At 31.3% G+C, this 20,285-nt stretch overlaps 1 protein-coding gene across 1 annotated transcript; it reads right to left on the bottom strand.

The window, feature by feature from the left end:
- Positions 1-16,823: 16,823 nt before the first annotated feature.
- LOC140918687 (protein arginine N-methyltransferase 5-like) lies at positions 16,824-18,644 on the bottom strand. The gene is made up of 7 exons (XM_073363440.1): positions 18,618-18,644; positions 18,449-18,520; positions 18,044-18,100; positions 17,837-17,890; positions 17,351-17,414; positions 17,047-17,132; positions 16,824-16,958 (listed from the first exon to the last, which is right to left on the bottom strand). Exons 1-7 carry the CDS (start codon positions 18,642-18,644, stop codon positions 16,824-16,826), a joined length of 495 nt encoding a protein of 164 aa, XP_073219541.1.
- Positions 18,645-20,285: the final 1,641 nt, after the last annotated feature.

Here is a 20,285-nt window from a genome sequence, read left to right as displayed (position 1 = left end):
AATAAGCCTCGTAAGGACGAAAATGACCTAAATGTTTACTCAATGATAAAAAAGAACTTATTGGATGCACAAGATTGGTTAAAAAAACCTAATCGGACAAGAATAAGCCTAAGGAGGACGAAAATGACCTAAATGCTCATCCAATGACACAAACACACCTTTTGGATGCACAAGATTGGTTAAAAACCCTAATTGGACAAGAATAAGCCTAGGGAGTACTACAATGACCTAAATGTTAATCCACTGACACAAACACACGTATTGGATGCACAAGATTAGTTATAAACCCTAATTGGACTAGAATAAGCCTCGAGAGGACGAAAATGACCTAAATGTTAATCCAATCACACAAACACACCTATTGGGTGCACAAGATTGGTTTAAAACCCTAATCGAACTAGAATAAGCCTAGGGAGGAGGAAAATGACCTAAATGTTCATCCAATGACACAAACACACCTATTGGATGCACAAGTTTTGTTAAAAACCCTAATTGTACTAGAATAAGCCTCGGGAGGACGAAAATGACCTAAATGTTCATCCACTGACATAAAAATGACCCAAAATATGAATCCAATGACACAAACACACCTAGTGGTTGCTAATGAATCGTTAAAAACATTAATTGTACTAGAATATGCCTCGTGAGGACGAAGATGACCTAAATTTTTATCCAATGCCAGAAAAGAACTTATTGGATGCACAAGATTCGGTACAAACCCTAATTAGACAAGAGTAAGCCTAAGCGGGACGAAAATGACTTAAATGTTCATCCAATCACACATTAAAAATTAGGGTATTTCTTTGCTAATTAGGGTACATACAAAAATTAGGGTTATTCTTTTCTAATTAGGGACTTAAATGTTCATCCAATCACACAATAAAAAAAAATAAATTAAATAAAAATATTAAATTAGCATCTCTATAATTAATAATTTAACTAAAACAAATCATCATCCATCTTATCTTGCAAATACATTGACATAAAAAATCATCATCACAAAAAGAAGTATCCACCTGATTTTTTTTTTTCATTTAGAAAAGTCAACCAACCAAACGATATTAAAATTAATTAAAAAAATAAGGTTGCAGCAATTACTTCTTATATTTGAGTGTCATGCAGATAGCAAGTCAGTTCATCTAAGATGACACAATGAAAAATTAAAAGAAATTAACAGTTAAAAACCCTAATCGGACAAGAATAGGCCTGGGGAGGACGAAAATGACCTAAATGTTTATCCAATGACAAAAACACAACTATTGGAAGCACAAGATTGGTTAAAAACCCTAATTGGAGTAGAATAAGCCTCGTAAGGATGAAAATGACCTGAATGTTTATCCAATGATAGAAAAGAACTTATTGGATGCACAAGATTGGTTAAAAACCCTAATTAGACAAGAATAAGTCTACGAGGGACGAAAATGACCTAAATGGTCATCCAATTACGCAAACACACCTATTGGATGCACAAGATTGGTTAAAAATCCTAATTGGACTATAATAAGCCTAGGGAGGACGAAAATGACCTAAATGTGAATCCAATGACGCAAACAAACCTATTGGATGCACAAGATTGGTAAAAACCTTAATTGGATTAGAATAAGCTTCGTGATGACAAAAATGACCTATATGTTTATCCAATGACACAAAAGAACTTATTGGATGCACAAGATTGGTTTAAAACTCTAATTGAACAAGAATAAGCTTCTAGAGCATGAAAATAACCTAAATGTTTATCCAATGACACAAATGAACTTATTGGATGCACAAGATTGGTTAAATACCCTAATTAGACAAGAATAAGCCTAAGGAGGACGAAAATGACCTAAATGTTCATCCAATGACACAAACACACCTATTGGATGCACAAGACTGGTTAAAAACACTAATTGGACAAGAATAAGCCTAAGGAGGACAAAATGACCAAAATGTTCATCCAATGACACAAACACACCTATTGGATGCACAAGATTGGTTGAAAACCCTAATTGGACTTGAATAGGCCTCGGGAGGACGAAAATGACCTGAATGTTAATCCAATGAAACAAACACACCTATTGGAAGCCCAAGATTGGTTAAAAACCCTAATTAGACTAGAATAAGCCGACGGAGGACTAAAATTACCAAAATGTTCATCGAATGTTACAAACCCACCTATTGCATGCATAAGATTGGTTAAAAACCTTAATTGGACTTGAATAAGCCTCGGGAGGACGAAAATGACCTGAATGTTAATCCAATCACACAAACACGCTTATTGGATGCACAAGATTTGTTAAAAACTCAAATTGGACTAGAATAAGACTAGGGTAGACGAAAATGACCTAAATGTTTCTCCAATAACACATAAGAACTTATTGGAAGCATAAGATTGGTTAAAAACCCTAATTGGACTAGAATAAGCCTATAGAGAACGAAACTATCTTAAATGCTCATCAATTGACACAAACACACATATTGGATGCATAAGATTGATTAAAAACCCTAATTGGAAATGAATAAGCCTAGGGAGGACGGGAATGACCTAAATGTTCTACCAATGAAACAAACATACCTATTGGATGCACAAAATTGGTTAAAAACCCTAATTGGACAAGAATAAGCCTAGCGAGGACGAAAATGACCTAAATGTTCATCCAATCACACAAACACACCTATTCGATGCACAAGATTGATTAAAACCCTAATTGGACAAGAATAAGCCTAGCGAGGACGAAAATGACCTAAATGTTAATCCACTAACACAAACACACGTATTGGATGCACAAGATTGGTTAAAAACTCTAATTGGACTAGAACAAGCCTCGTGAGGACAAAAATGACTTAAATGCTCATCCAATCACACAAACACACCTATTCGATGCACAAGATTGGTTAAAAATCCTAATTGGACTAGAATAAGCCTAGAGAGGACGAAAATGACCTAAATGTTCATCCAATGACACAAACACACCTATTGGATGCACAAGATTGGTTAAAAATCCTAATTGGACTAGAATAAGCCTAGAGAGGACGAAAATGACCTAAATGTTCATCCAATGACACAAAATCACCTATTGGACGCACAAGTTTGGTTAAAAACCCTAATTAGACTTGAATAGGCCTAGGGCGGATGAAAATGACCGAAATGTTAATCCAATGACACAAACACACCTATTGGAAGCACAAGATTCGTTAAAAACCCTAATCGGACAAGAATAGGCCTAGGGTTGAGGAAAATGACCTAAATTTTTATCCAATAACACAAACACACCTATTGGCAGCACAAGATTGGTTAAAACCCCTAATTGGAGTAGAATAAGCCCCGTGAGGATGAAAATGACCTAAATGTTTATCCAATGATATAAAAGAACTTATTGGATGCACAAGATTGGTTAAAAACCCTAATTTTATAAGAATAAGCCTAACTAGGAGGAAAATGACCTAAATGTTCATCCAATGACACAAACACGCCTATTGGATGCACAAGATTGGGTAAAAACACTAATTGGACAAGAATAAGCCTAGGGAGGACGAAATGACCAAAATGTTCATCCAATGACACAAACACACCTATTGGATGCACAAGATTGGTTAAAAACCCTAATTGGACTTGAATAGGCCTTGGGAGGACCAAAATGACCTGAATGTTAATCCAATGAAACTAACACACCTATTAGAAGCACAAGATTAGTTAAAAACCCTAATTTGACTAGAATGAGCCTAGGGAGGACGAAAACGACCTAAATGTTCGTCCAATGACACAAACAAACCTATTGGATTCCCAAGATTGGTTAAAAACCCTAATTGGACTAGAATAAGCCTAGGGACGACGAAAATGACCTTAATGTTAATCCAATTACACAAAAAAGCTATTGGAAGCACAAGAGTAGATAAAAACTCTTATTGGACTAGAATAAGCCTAGGGAGGACAAAAATGACCTAAATGTTAATCCAATGACACAAACACACCTATTGGATGCACAAGATTGGTTAAAAACCCTAATTGAACAAGAATAAGCCTAGGGAGGACAAAAATGACCTAAATGTTAATCCAATGACACAAACACACCTATTGGATGCACAAGAGTGATTAAAACCCATAATTAGACTATAATAAGCCTAGAGATGACGGAAAGGACCAAAATGTGAATCCAATGTCATAAACACACCTAATGGGATGTACAAGATTGGTAAAAACCCTAATTGATTAGAATAAGCCTCGTGAGGATGAAAATGACCTAAATGTTTATCCAATGACACAAAAGAACTTATTGGATGCACAAGATTGGTTAAAAACCCTAATTGGACAAGAATAAGCCTAGGGAGGACGAAAATGACCTAAATGTTCATCCAATGACACAAACACACCTTTTGGATGCACAAGATTGGTTAAAAACCCTAATTGAACAAGAATAAGCCTAGGAAGGACGACAATGACCTTAATGTTCATCCAATGACACAAATACACCTATTGGATGCACAAGATTGGTTAAAAACCCTAATTAGACTAGAATAAGCCTAGGTCGGACGAAAATGACCTAAAAGTTAATCCAATGACAAAAACACACCTATTGGATGCACAAGATTGGTTAAAAATCCTAATTGGATTACAATAAGCCCCGGGAGGACGAAAATGACTTTAATGTTAATCCAATAACACAAACAAACTTATTGGATGCACAAGATTGGTTAAAAACCCTAATTAGAAAAGAATAAGCCTATGGAGGTGGAAAATGACCTAAATGTTCATCCAATGACACAAACACATCTATTGGATGCACAAGATTGGTTAAAAACCCTAATTGGACTAGAATAAGCCTAGGTCGGACGAAAATGACCTAAAAGTTAATCCAATGACAAAAACACACCTATTGGATGCACAAGATTGGTTAAAAACCCTAATTAGACTAGAATAAGCCTAGGTCGGACGAAAATGACCTAAAAGTTAATCCAATGACAAAAACACACCTATTGGATGCACAAGATTGGTTAAAAACCCTAATTGGACTAGAATAAGCCTCGGGAGGACGGAAATGACCTAAATGTTCATCCAATGACACAAACACATCTATTGGATGCACAGGATTGATTTAAAATTCTTATTAGACTAGAATAAGCCGACGGAGGACTAAAATGACCAAAATGTTCGTCGAATGAGACAAACCCACCTATTGGATGCATAAGATTGGTTAAAAACCTTAATTGGACTTGAATAAACCTCGGGAGGACGAAAATGACCAGAATGTTTATCCAATAACAGAAAAGAACATATTGGTTGCACAAGATTCGTTACAAACCCTAATTAGACCAGAATAAGCCTAAGAGGGACGGAAATGACCTAAAGTTTCATCCAATGACACAATCCAACCTATTGGATTCATAAGATTGGTAAAAACCCTAATTGGATTAAAATAAGCTTCGTGAGGACGAAAATGACTTAAATGTTTATCCAATGACACAAAACAACTTATTGGATGCACAAGATTGGTTTAAAACTCTTATTGAAGAAGAATAAGCCTCCAGAGGATGAAAATAACCTAAATGTTTATCCAATGACACAAATGAACTTATTGGATGCACAAGATTGGTTAAACACCCTAATTAGACAAGAATAAGCCTAAGTAGGACGAAAATGACCTAAATGTTCCTCCAATGACACAAAGAAACCTATTGGATGCACAAGATTGGTTAAAAACACTAATTGGACTAGAATAAGCCGAGGGAGGACTAAAATGACCTAAATGTTAATCCAATTACACAAAACAGCTATAGGAAGCACAAGAGTGGATAAAAACCCTTATTGGACTAGAATAAGGCTATGGAGAAAAAATATGACCTAAATGTTAATCCAATGACACAAACATACCTATTAGATGCACAAGATTGGTTAAAAACACTAATTGGATTAGAATAAGCCTAGGGAGGACAAAAATGACCTAAATGTGAATCCAATGACACAAACATACCTACTGGATGTACAAGATTGGTTAAAAACCCTAATTGGACAAGAATAAGCCTATGGAGGGGGAAAATGGCCTAAATGTTCATCCAGTGACACAAACACACCTATTGGATGCACAACATTGTTTAAAAACCCTAATTGGACAACAATAAGCCTAAGGAGGACGAAAATGACCTAAATGTTCATCGAATGACACAAACACACCTATTGAATGCACAAGATTGGTTAAAACCCCTAATTTGACTAGAATAAGCCTAGGGAGTACTACAATAACCTAAATGTTCATCCAATGACACAAACACACCTATTGGATGTACAAGATTGGTTAAAAACCCTAATTGGACTAGAATAAGCCTAGGGAGGACGAAAATGGCCTAAATGTTCATCCAGTGACACAAACACACCTATTTGATGCACAACATTGTTTAAAAACCCTAATTGGACAAGAATAAGCCTAAGGAGGACGAAAATGACCTAAATGTTCATCGAATGACACAAACACACCTATTGAATGCACAAGATTGGTTAAAACCCCTAATTTGACTAGAATAAGCCTAGGGAGTACTACAATAACCTAAATGTTCATCCAATGACACAAACACACCTATTGGATGTACAAGATTGGTTAAAAACCCTAATTGGACTAGAATAAGCCTAGGGAGGACGGAAATGACCTTAATGTTAATCCAATGACAAAAACACACCTAATTGATGAACAAGATTGGTTAAAAATCCTAATTGGACTACAATAAGCCTCGGGAGGACGAAAATGACCTTATTGTTAATTCAATGACACAAAAAAATTTATTGGATGCTCAAGATTGGTTAAAACCCTAATTAGACAAGAATAAGCCTAGGGAGGACGAAAATGACCTAAATGTTCATCCAATGACACAAACACACCTGTTGGATGCACAAGATTGGTTAAATACCCTAATTGGACAAGAATAAGCCTAGGGAGGACGGAAATGACCTAAATGTTCATCCAATGACAAAAACACACCTAATTGATGCACAAGATTGGTTAAAAATCCTAATTGGACTACAATAAGCATCGGGAGGACGAAAATGACCTTATTGTTAACCCAATGACACAAACAAATTTATTGGATGCACAAGATTGGTTAAAACCCTAATTAGACAAGAATAAGCCTAGGGAGGACGAAAATGACCTAAATGTTCATCCAATGACACAAACACACCTATTGGATGCACAAGATTGGCTAAAAACCCTAATACCTATTGGATGCACAAGATTGGCTAAAAACCCTAATTGCACAAGAATAAGCCTTGGGCAGACGAAAATGACCTAAATGTTCATCCAATGACACAAACACACCTATTGGATGCACAAGATTGGCTAAAAACCCTAATTGGACTAGAATAAGCCTTGGGCAGACGAAAATGACCTAAATGTTAATCCACTGACACAAACACACGTATTGGATGCACAAGATTGGTTAAAAACCCTAATTGGATTAGAATAAGCCTCAGGAGGACGAAAATGACCTAAATGTTAATCCAAAGACACGAACACACCTATTGGAAGCACAAGATTGGTTAAAAACCCTAATCGAACTAGAATAAGCCTAGGGAGGAGGAAAATGACCTAAATGTTCATCCAATGACACAAACACACCTATTGGATGCACAAGTTTTGTTAAAAACCCTAATTGGACTAGAATAAGCCTCGGGAGGACGAAAATGACCTAAATGTTCATCCATTGACATAAAAATGACCCAAATATGAATCCAATGACACAAACACACCTAGTGGTTGCTAATGAATCGTTAAAAACATTAATTGTACTAGAATAAGCCTCGTGAGGACGAAGATGACCTAAATTTGTATCCAATGACAGAAAAGAACTTCTTGGATGCACAAGATTCGTTACAAACCCTAATTAGACAAGAGTAAGCCTAAGCGGGACGAAAATGACTTAAATGTTCATCCAATCACACATTAAAAATTAGGGTAATTCTTTTCTAATTAGGGTACATACAAAAATTAGGGTTATTCTTTTCTAGTTAGGGACTTAAATGTTCATCCAATCACACATTAAAAATTAAATAAATTAAATAAAAAAAATTAAATTAGCATCTCTATAATTAATAATTTAACTAAAACAAATCATCATCCATCTTATCTTGCAAATACGTTGACATAAAAAAACATCATCACAAAAAGAAGTATCCACCTGATATTTTTTTTTCATTTAGAAAAGTCATCCAACCAAATGATATTAAAATTAATTAAAAAAATAAGGTTGCAGCCATTACTTCTTATATTTGAGTGTCATGCAGTTAACAAGTTAGTTCATCTAAGATGACACAATGAAAAATTAAAAGAGATTAACATTTAAAAAATTTGGAATAATCAAATTTGTGCGTTTTTGTTAATTTTCTTAAATTGATATGTAATAGAACAAAAACATTTGATTAACTTGACTTGACCATTCCACAAACAACCTTATAAAACGATAAAAGCAAGACAGGATCCAATTTTTACAATCAAGAATCATATTACAAAATTTATCATTAAAACACAACCAACCCAATAAAGAAATTTTGAAAACTATTAAATTTGAATGATCAATAGGTACCAAATCAAAGAAGATGAGATCTAGACACTATGAAACCTATCAAGACACTTTCAATTTTCAGGCAAAACAACTTCTCATCGCTGAGTACATACATACTATACATATAAAACTTTTTTTAAAAAAATATATAGCCGCAAACAAATATTATGATTAAAACAAGTAATTGTCATACTTTTTGGCAATAAAAAGAAATTATTTTTGCATCAATGTTTGAATCTTTACGCAATATAGATCTATACAAAGAAAATTGATAAATGTTGTTTGATCGATGGAAATGAAAATTAAAATAATATGATGTAAAGAAAATTTGCTTTTAAAGTAATAATTTGGAAAGAAACCCTTTAAACTTTGATTTGAGTCAATTAAGGAGTGAAATGCCAACATTACTAGGGAAACAAAAAAGTCATTTGGGTCTCCTACAAACTAAAAAAGTTTATGGTACCTAATACTTTTAACTAAGTCCAACAACAAAAGCAAGTTATATTCTCATTCAATCCAATGGTTTGCATGAAAAAGTTATAAATCTATAAGAGCAAGTTTAACAAAATTCAAACTTTTATTGATGTAACTTGGCATTTTTATACTTAATATTGAGATTAATTGACTATATGTTTTTTAGCCAAAACACTTTTAACTAGGCATTCAAAACTAGACATTTGAAAAAATAATCAACCTTAATTATTTTGTGTGTACCCAAAATATATCCTTCAAAGTAAACATGAAAAATGATGGTTCAATGTATGCTGAAAAGTTTATTAATTAGTACAATTTGAGATATATAGCATCAATTAAATACCTAAGTCCCACCATTATTAAAATTGATCACCACTAACAAATAAATGCTTTTGTAACATTAGTACTATTTGGATTGTATATATTAGAAGAAAGATAAAATTAAGACTACCAAACATCATAAAGACAAAATCTTGTGCTACCTCAAATATGACATTCAAAATCCAACTCAAAGTGCAATTAGTGTAGAAAAGTATTGATATGTATAGGAATAAATTCACAACCTATTGATAAGTAGATGCAAAGTTTGTAAAGACAAATATATTAAAAAATTGGTAAGATGTGAATGGTAACTGATAACTAAAGAAGTCAATTAAAATTTGTTTCTAACAATTATAAAAAACTTCAGTATATTCGCTATGCCCTGCCCCTACCATACAACCAACAAATATGAATTAAAAGAATATCAAACATAAAAATATTGTCATTAAGAATAATAATTATTTGGATGGACTTCTTATCATAGCGACTATCATAATTTTAGGGCCCAAAGAGAGGTCTTAATTGAGTATCCAATTTTGAGAAAACAACTAATCTTATACCTACTTTTCTTAGAGCTTTGAACATTTCTTATGCATTTTTTATGAGCTCCGCTAGTACCAATATTTGCAAAAGGAATTCTCTTAATTATTAATATATTTTAATTTTAAAAAATGTCAATTTTTAAAGAGATGAATTGTCGATGTAAAACATTTTACATTACAAACTATTTATATATTTGATTTTAAAAATAATTATAATAAAAATCAAATAATTTTTATAGTATGACGATTGTAATTAATTGATAATATAAAATATTCTTACACTATCAATACATATAAAGTAAACTCATTTTTAAAAAGAGTGATCTTGAATTTTACTAAATAATTTCTAAAAAATAGCAAACAACCTACTTAATATTACTAAAAAAATGATAACTAACCAAACATAGGGTGGTTGAAATGCGAAAAATCAAAGCAATTATAATGAAGCGTCACGTGCTTTGATTTTGTAATTTATTCATTCGTAAAGTTTTGAATTTTTCCTCTTAAAAGTAATAGAATCACTCTTTAATTATTTAAGTTGCCGTATTTTTTTGACATCATTTTATATAATTTGTAATTTTTAAAAATTGACAATCTTTTAGTTAATATTGAATTATTAAATAGTACTTATGTCTTATATGCAGTTCACTCATTAAATTGTAATTGTTTAAATTTTGAACTAATAAAAAATTACAAAAAAGCAGTACCAATAAATTTTGTAATCTTATAATTTATTTAATTCAGTATTTAAATAATTACAATTTCATGAATAAATTATCATGATGTTGAGTTGTTAGTGGAGTTCATTTAATAAATTTTTTGAATAGTGGTTTAGAGAATTAGGTGTTTATGAAGCGCTAATATTAAAATTTAAAGTGAATGATAATTTTGATCCCTCACAAAAAATATACGGACATATTAATTTCTGACAAAACAAATAACTCTTTTAAGTTTTTTTATCAAAATGGTACTAAAGTTTTAGAAAATCATATTTTTTGCTTCAACTTAAGCGGTATGTCTATATATTTTTGTGTGGTTATATTAGAACCATTATTCGATCTCAAAACTTTGATTTTACTGCCCATATTTTTTTATTAGAGTTTGCTTTGATGATTGAACTTCCATTTATGCACATAGAAAGAATTTGTCTTCAATTTTGTTTGTTGTATTTGATTTTATTATCTTTTTCTCTCAAATTGACACTCTGTTCGCTTTACATGTCTTTTGCAACAAAAAGAAAAATTCATCATGTAAATGGTAATGCAAGTTTGGAGTTAGAATGTTAGCTTATGGTTAATAGATACAAAACAGTCAACACATAACCACAAACCAAATAGCATAACTCAATGCATTAATACATAAGAAAGTACAAATGTAAATAGAAAAAGGAGACTTAATGAAATTACAAAATTTCGAATAGATTATTATCAATAAGAACAGTGAAATATGTTTGTGATTCTAGCTTGTAAAGAATAGTGAAATATGTTTGTGATTCTAGCTTGTAAAGAACCGTGAAAAAAAAAAACCCGGAATGAGACATACGATTTGCGGATGAATGTGGACACAATGTCATACACATAATGATTTCATAATATGGTGATTTTGATGTATAATTGGTAATATACCATAAAGAATTATATCCGTGCGAGGTAATATACTAGCAACAAATCTTATCGTATGAGTGCGTCGTTGTTATTCTACACGTGTCTTGTTCAATTTTAGATACAAAAATCAATTTATGTATAAATAATAAATATTTGTTATGTATTTTTGTATGGTTATTAATTATCAATTCTATATATGACTCGTGTTTTTGCATGTAAAAATAAAAATTATTTGTCTCATTATTTTTTAATATTCATTAGTGTTAAGTATTTGTCTAGTAGTTGATTTTAGTTATACGTGTGACACCCTAAACCCCAAAATGACATATATATAATAATTTATACTAGATTTTTGAGTAAAATTTGCGGTGGATAAAAAAATTTATTTTCAAAAAAATAAATACTTTTATAACTAATTTAGAATATCACATGACTCAAAAATCAAAAGGAATACTTTTAACTTTTTGCCTCCAATAAAACAGTGTAATCTCAATAAGCTTGATGTAAGTATAATTACTTAATTTAATTCAAAAAAATTACTAGTACTATGGTTTTCATATAAAAAGTTATTTGTAATTATATAAGAAAAAAATAAATTACAACTCTTAATTCCCGGTATCACCTATCGGAGCGGGGTTTCTCCCAAACTTGAACTTCAAGACTCATCAACCTGTAATAACTGCGATTTCGCAAATGCAGGGTCAAGCTAGTCAAACACAAACAACGAAGGAGGTGAGTTTCGAAATCATGTTGATAGTATAATATAAGTAAGAAGAACACGCAAACAATCATAATAGAATCATATCGTTACACAAACATTCCTCAAAAAAAAATCACATTAAAAAGTCAAAATCACTCAAATAAAATCTAAAATTTTACTGTAACATCAAATCATCTAAGAGAAATTATTATCGCACACGATACACATTAATCACAACAAAACAATCACAAGAAAATGCAATGTTACGCATGAACTTAGACTCTACTTCACAATATGGTACTATTCTAACTCTGAAGTACTTGGTTAGGAGGCTTGATACTATGCCACCATCCCAGTGGACGGACAATTCAAATTTGCTCTGTCCTCAAAGATCCCTTCAACTCAATCTGAGACACATATACACGACAATCGAGGTAAACATGTGTTGCATGGTAGCTCCCGACATTTGGAGGGCTACCTCCAAGTCACCTAAGAATTTCCCACCCGAATACCTCAAAGGTCTAACAATCTTGCCTTATGGCTCAACAGCAGACTGTCACGATCAGGCTCATTCATTTGTACTTCCCTGCAATCACTAGGCTTATCAGGCCCTACCTGTATGATTTCAAAATAATCTCCACTTCACAATTTATCAATATTTATTTTCTCCCCTCGTTGTCCTATGATATTCCATTAAGATTGTCACCTCAAACACAAATTGAAATCATCATTATTTCATCAACTATGGGATTACTTCAATATTCTCATCACAAATTCACAACATCACTATCATTAATTATATATCATTAGATAAGTTCATCAAAATTTTATAGTATCACTATCATCAATCATAAATCACCACATAGACTTATCACAAATTTATATCATTATCATTAATTATACATCATCATAATCACATAAACTTATCAAATCCACCTTTTATTATCACATCACATAAATACGTCTAATCAAACATATACATAAAATTCATTCGACGTCCAATATCACAACAATCTCAAATATCACATGTTTAATAAAAATAAATCAAACATCACAATAACATCAAATACCACATATTTAACGAAGTTAAATCAATCAACATCTTATACATATTTCTATTTCACATTTTAATCTCACAATTCCCATATTTTTATACTAATTTATTTAGCACTCAAAGGGCTACTGCTCTACGTAGCGATCCCCAAATGAATCTTTGGAAAATACGGTTTTCTCATTCATTTCACATTATGTTATACTCGTGAATTCAAACATTTTGTCACCCCCTTACCTTATTTTGACGTTTTCACAAACGAATACGATTCCACGAGCAAAAACCTTTGTTCTTTGACTCTTTTCCCTTCAATCGATCTAATTCGACCGTTTATGGGTAAGCGTTAAAAATAAATTATGAGAAGACACTCCAACAACTAAATTTTGAAATTCAGTTAAGGTAACTTACCATAAATCAGAAAACCAATCAGTGAATAATATATTCACTTTTCACACGATCGTTTTGGCGTTGGTTTCACTCAAATCGGACTTAGGTGAAGAAGAACGGTGCAAAATAACGAATTCTACAAACGAATAAGTCAATTATTTTATAGAGAAATTGAAGTTGTTAATAATCAGGAAAATTATGTTTAATTGACTAACTAAATGTATAAAATAACATACTGAAATTTGAGCAGAAACGGTGAAAATTTTCTGAGACAGTTACAATCGCTGGTATCAATTTTTTTCTAAATTTTGTTCCAATTCCTCTTGGGAGCAACAGCTAGCAGCTGTCGTGCAGATACCTTTCTCTTCCTCTATTTTTTGTTTTGTTTTATTCTTTAATTAGGTTTTACTTGAACTTGACTCGTGAAACACATTTTAATATTTTTTTTTTATTATAAAACCAACAATTACCAATACTAGTTTTTTTCAACATTACTTTTTTCAAACACAGTCTCATTAATAAAACATTAATAATATTTCATAACTAATATATGATAAATTAGAGTAATTAAAATAATTAATCTTAAAAATAATAAATATTATTAATAACTCAAACTCTCATATTCAAATTAATTACTATGATTATACTTATTTTTTAAAATACTCACGTTATAATAATATATCATTAGAGAATAGTCAAAATTATAAAATAAATAAATATAACAACAAAATTTTATGTTAATTAGTAAATCATAATATATATATAATCACAATTCCAAAATAAGTATATAACAATAAACAAAATCAAACACAATATTACTGCTATCTCAACACAATTATTTATAAAATAAATAATTAAAATAAGATATCTTTAGAAATAATTTAATACAATTAAGTGCACATTTAATATTAGTCGATCACACAAGAACATGATATTAATTATCAACTCAAATATACACGTAAAATCGCCTAAATCTTATTCCTTAAAATATTTACACTAATATACTATTATTATTTTTTTTTGAAAATATATAAAATAATAAAATATAACATATTTGGTCAAATATGTACAAGATTAACCCGAAAACACACCTATAAAGAAAATTAATCATAAACTAATAAACATGTATTTTAAAATAATTTTAATACCAAATTAATTATCTAAAACCTTAATTAATTAATAAAATAGTTTATATCAACTTTAGGGTGTTAGAGCACATGTAACGCTTCGTTGATATTCTACACATATCTTAATATTTATTAGTTTCAAATATTTTTCTTGTATTTTTGTATGTATCATTTATAAATAACTACACAAATGTTTATCTTGTGTTTTTTTATGCATCATATATAAATATTTATCTCACATTTTTGTAATATCAAGCGATGACAAATATTTTTCCCATATATTTTTATGTATAATTCATAAATAATTTCTCATGATTTTTCTAACAAATATTTATTCTATGTTTTTTATATATTAATTATAAATATTTATCCCAGTTTATTGTATTATTTTTTTCAATTAGTAATCTACAAATTACTTTATTTTCTCAATTTTCAACTTTTAAAAGCCACCTTCATAAAATCCGCAGCAACAAACATTACCTGCGGAGTTCTTGGCGGAACTATATCCCCACGTAAAACCTTCGTGGATAATTGTTTCCTGAGGATCCCTGGATCCGCAGGTAAATTACATGCGGATAAATCCGCAGGAAATGGAAATCAAATCCGCAGCAAACATTAAGCAAACTTAAGGCTTTTCTTACGACTTTTCATGCAGAAATATCTGCAGTACTATTCCTACAAATATATTTCGCATGAAAATCTGAAGGTATATCCACATGAAACTTTGCATCAAAATATGTGTCGCATCAGCAGGTAATTTCGTATCGAAATTATTTTCAAAAATAATCCACAAACTTAAATTTCCACGTAAAATTAGTTTTTCTGATTTTTTATTTAGATAAAAATTTCAACTAAAAATATTATTATAAATACATTTTTTGAATATTTAATATTAGTCTTTAATTGAAATACTATTGCAATACTCCAAAACAAAATTTATATCATGTTTCAAATCAAAACAAAATCTTATTAAAGTATGATCCAACTATTGTGATAATTCTAAACAAAATTATATCTTGTTCGCAATTCATAACTAAGTATTAATTAAATCATGATAAAAAAATAAAAATAAAAAACTAAGTATAATCAAGTACATGATACAACCAATTTAACAAAATAAAAACAATATCACTACCGATGTCATTATCCCCACTATCTTCATTTTCATTGTTGGGTTGTGGTGATGAACTTGGATGAGAAGAAGATCCAACATACATTAAATGTTGCATTAGGAAGGTTAAATTTTTGTTCGTCTCAACTATCTCTTTTTCTTGTCGTTGCAACTGTTGTTTCATCAACAATTATTCTTGCTCCTGTTTTTACAACGATTCATTCAAAGCATAAACTTGACTTCTCAAAGCATCAACTCTGAATCAGAACGCATTTTTGGCTGATTGGATCAAAGACCAAATATTCCCTTTTTCTTTCTCCCAACTACATCCACCCATATATCAATACCAGATGGCATAACTTTGGTTGGTTGACTATCAGCTTCGTTCTCTCCCGAAACAAAAGTTGAAGCTTCAGACGATAACTCAATCTTTATCCAATCAAAATAGTTGTCTCGAAATAAAATAAATAGAAAACAAATCCCAATCCCAAGATGAACATCCTTGTAAAGAGTTGCATCAAAGTAGCCAGCAAATCCTATGATCATAGAGTACACAAGGTCAGTTAGTATCAAAAAGAATATTATAACATTAGCACAATAATTGATATGAGATAATTAAAATAATTTCTAACACTTGAAAGATCTAAACAATTTAACAAAATGTAATCTTATTATTCCTCAACAAGCCTATTTAGTCAATAAAAAAAAGAAATACACCACATACCATGTACCATTGCAGAGTCGGTGTCATTAGGTATCATAAAATGCAACTTCTTATAACGTTGATTGCTCTCTCTATCGACAACTGGTTTTGGATGAGTAAATGTAAAAACCTATGCTCAGACAAAATCAACAAAACAATTTTCAACAATAACATGACAGAAACCTTAACAAACATGTATACCAATAAGGATGAATACATTCACATGAAATCAAATAAATAAACAATAATTAAAAATAAAAATAAAAAACAAGATAAGTCATTGTGCGAAATAAAAAGAATTCACATACGAAGAAGGTATTAAAATTCCACCTGGCTTTAAAAATCTCTGAGCTCCATCAAGGCACTCGGGAGATAGTTCATTGTCCCCAAAAGAACCTAGCAATTCACTAACCTAAATTCAAGCCAACAGCAATCAGACACTTGACCATAAACAACAAAACTCAAATCATTGACAATAACAAAATGAGCAAAAAAGTTACCAATATGTCAGCTTTCTCAAGGGCGTTCCAACGGCGCATGTCACTTGAGACTATGGTAACAGTATCCTCCCATCCCTCTAATTTAACTAATACATGTTCCAGAAAAAAGAAGAAAAAAAACTCATGTCTAAATTAATGGAATTAATCAATTGAAGAATAATATCGACAATCAGAAGATAGAAGCCCTGCTTAGAAAGTTATTATAATTGTCATAAACATCTTAATCAATGGGCGAAAGGAGTAAAATAATTTATATCTTATACTGAAAAAACAAAATACGAGTAGAGAACATAAAGTAATCAACCAATTGAACCCACGTTATCATGAACACCAGATGAGATATGTAACAGTGAGCAAACATTAACAAGCTGATAAAAGATTATTGCTTAGTAATGGCACTATACCCACCATGTTTTTCATGTCTAACTTACTAACACCCTTATTTACATACATACAGGTGTCAAAATCTTAAAACTTTGTTTATCAAACATTCAAACATACTTCACTAAATAATGCTTGATGAAGTTTAGGCAATGAATTTGAGTTTTTCTATTTCAGTAGTAAACAAAATATATATTGGCACATTTCAACAGAACCGTTTATAAATTAAAAGATCCAAAACTAACGTGGAGGAGGACAACTACATTCAGATTCTTTTCAACAGCATAAACTTTTAGTTTTCGCCCAGTTTCTTACGAATGAATAAGACATAAGTTAGTCAAAAGAATATGATACATCCAATCTGGCATTGTACAGTCATTTATTTAAATAATTAGATAAAATATCACACCTGTAATGATGCCCGCACAAGCGGACCACGTCCAGCTCCAACAACCATCAGTACCTAGCAATGAACAAAAACAAATGATTTCCATCTCTATAATATTGTACACAGGCATCCAAAGTGCTATATCCAAATGAGGTGAACACCATTTCTCTAACGCTGAGGATTTATTTAGAAGAACAACATGAGAAAAAATCTTTAAATGGTTTTAACAGATGCCTCCTCATCGGTAATCATGTCTAGCAATGCTTTACTAATTGCTCTTTGGTACTGTAAAAAAGAAATCCAATGATTAGATTACACATACACAACTTATGACAAATAAGTCAAAACCTAGATATCTAAGTAACAAACAAGAGCCGACATTCTTTGATATTTGATCTCATTAGAGAGCTGACAACATAAAATATCATTTAAATTACCCAAACATACTGAAAAAGAAAACATGCATCAGACATTGGACAACAATTGAAGAATATGGGAGGGAAATGGTCTAAATTTAAAGCTAATAAATTCATAACATTCACATAAGTGAGATAGCTACTAGAATACAAGATCAGAGCGAAAACATAAATCAGAAGAGTGAAGTTGAGAATATAGTTTCATGCATTGCCGTACTTGAAGGTATTTCATAACATCTTTCTCGAATGTCTCATAAGTCTGAGCCTCCAAATTATCCATCATCAAAGGCTGCAAAATAATTATAAAATTTCAACATTAATGATCGGAATATGCGAGCATAGAAGCAAATAAATGAGTTAAATGCAGCAGGACAAAGAATGCTTACTTGCAAGTGTGACTGTAAAAAATCCATGTATCCAAGCTGGCATAAGCTGGAGTCAGGAGAAGATAATAGCAATCATACTATACCTATATTACAAACTTAATTTATTTATCTAAAAACAATTTTCATTCTATAAATAAATTTGATACATAAAGTATTTGTTCAAAACTGCAACAAGGGAAAACTAATGACTTGAACATAAACTATGAGCTGAATTGTACAATGATGGTGATTCTGTCATTCTGATTCCTAAACACAATTGCAAATGTATATATCCCAAATTTAGAAAGGAATTCATGCTATGAATGAAGTTTAGCTCATTGGTTGCACTCTTTGCTGAATGAAACCAAAGTCACCAGTATTATTAGTATAACCATTGCCATAGCCAAGATACATAACATCAATTATGAATATAAAAAGTTGCTTTTCAATGAATATTTAGAAAAAAAGAGGAAATACCATCTTAGCTCTAAATAAAACTAGGAGCAGTTTTGTGCACCAAAAGTAGAACAAAACTCCACAAGGTTTTTTTCACAACTATCCTATTAAACTGATAGAACAACACAAAAAACCACAAATATTAACATATATATAAACCTATATTTTGAAGCATGTTGTGAGACAATTAAACACATTTGAAATTTTTTCACCGAACTATCTTATACTGACCAAAAACCTTGCAAATAAATAAAGTAGTACAAGACAAACATTAGCTTGTACCTGAAAGTCCAAGAAAACTAAGCAAAACCAAACAACAAAGTGGAAAATGGCGACAATGGAAATAATAATTGATAGGGACATTTGAATCAGCATTAATAGCTCTATGCAAGTAGCAATGGCAACAATGTCAGAATTCTTTGGCTCCTTCCACTTGACAATAGACTCCAATATCAGAAAAATAACTATTTGAAAATTGAAAATGTTCAAAGAAACAACACACAAAAACACTAAATTAGAAGAAAACCCCTCAATCAGAAGAAAATCAAAACCCTAACTCACTACAGTTCAAGAAAATGAATAATGAAACGAGAATAATGAAAAATGACAGAAATGAGACTGAAATAAAATAGAGTGACACACAACACTTACGAAGGCGACGAGGTTACGATGACAACGAAGTTGAGATGCAACGTAAAGAGGTTAAGATTCGATGGTCGCGAGGTGTGACGATGGTGGCTAAACCAGAAGAACATCAAAACCCTAACTCACTGTAGTTCACGGAAATGAATAATGAAACGAGAATAATGAAAAATAGCGAGAAACGAGACTGAAATAAAACCGAGTGGCGCGCAACACTTACGACGACGACGAAGTTACAATGACTATGGTTGAGATGCGGTGGCGAGCTGTGACAGTGGTGATTTGAGATGCGACGGTGAGGTGTGACAGTGGTGGGTTAAGAATACGCGAGTGTGACGGTGTGATACCACAGGAAAAATCTTAAGATAATTGTGAAGGAAAATCTGCACGTATTACCAGCGGAAATGCTTCCGCAGGAAAATCCGCAAGTAAAAAGCAAATTTCTAATAGTGATATTTTGTAAAAAAAGTATTTCATTTAACGAATAAAATTGTTATTTTATTCTTATATTCTTATAATAATTAAAATTGAAAAAGATAATATTTATCTCTTAATATATATATAATTGATTATATTGATAGGTGACTAATG

Source organism: Cicer arietinum, chromosome 1 (assembly GCF_000331145.2).
Source record: "Cicer arietinum cultivar CDC Frontier isolate Library 1 chromosome 1, Cicar.CDCFrontier_v2.0, whole genome shotgun sequence".
In the NCBI taxonomy this organism is placed as follows: domain Eukaryota; kingdom Viridiplantae; phylum Streptophyta; class Magnoliopsida; order Fabales; family Fabaceae; genus Cicer; species Cicer arietinum.
The sequence above is the reverse complement of the archived record's forward strand: the minus strand, read 5'-3'. Positions and strand labels throughout refer to the sequence as shown.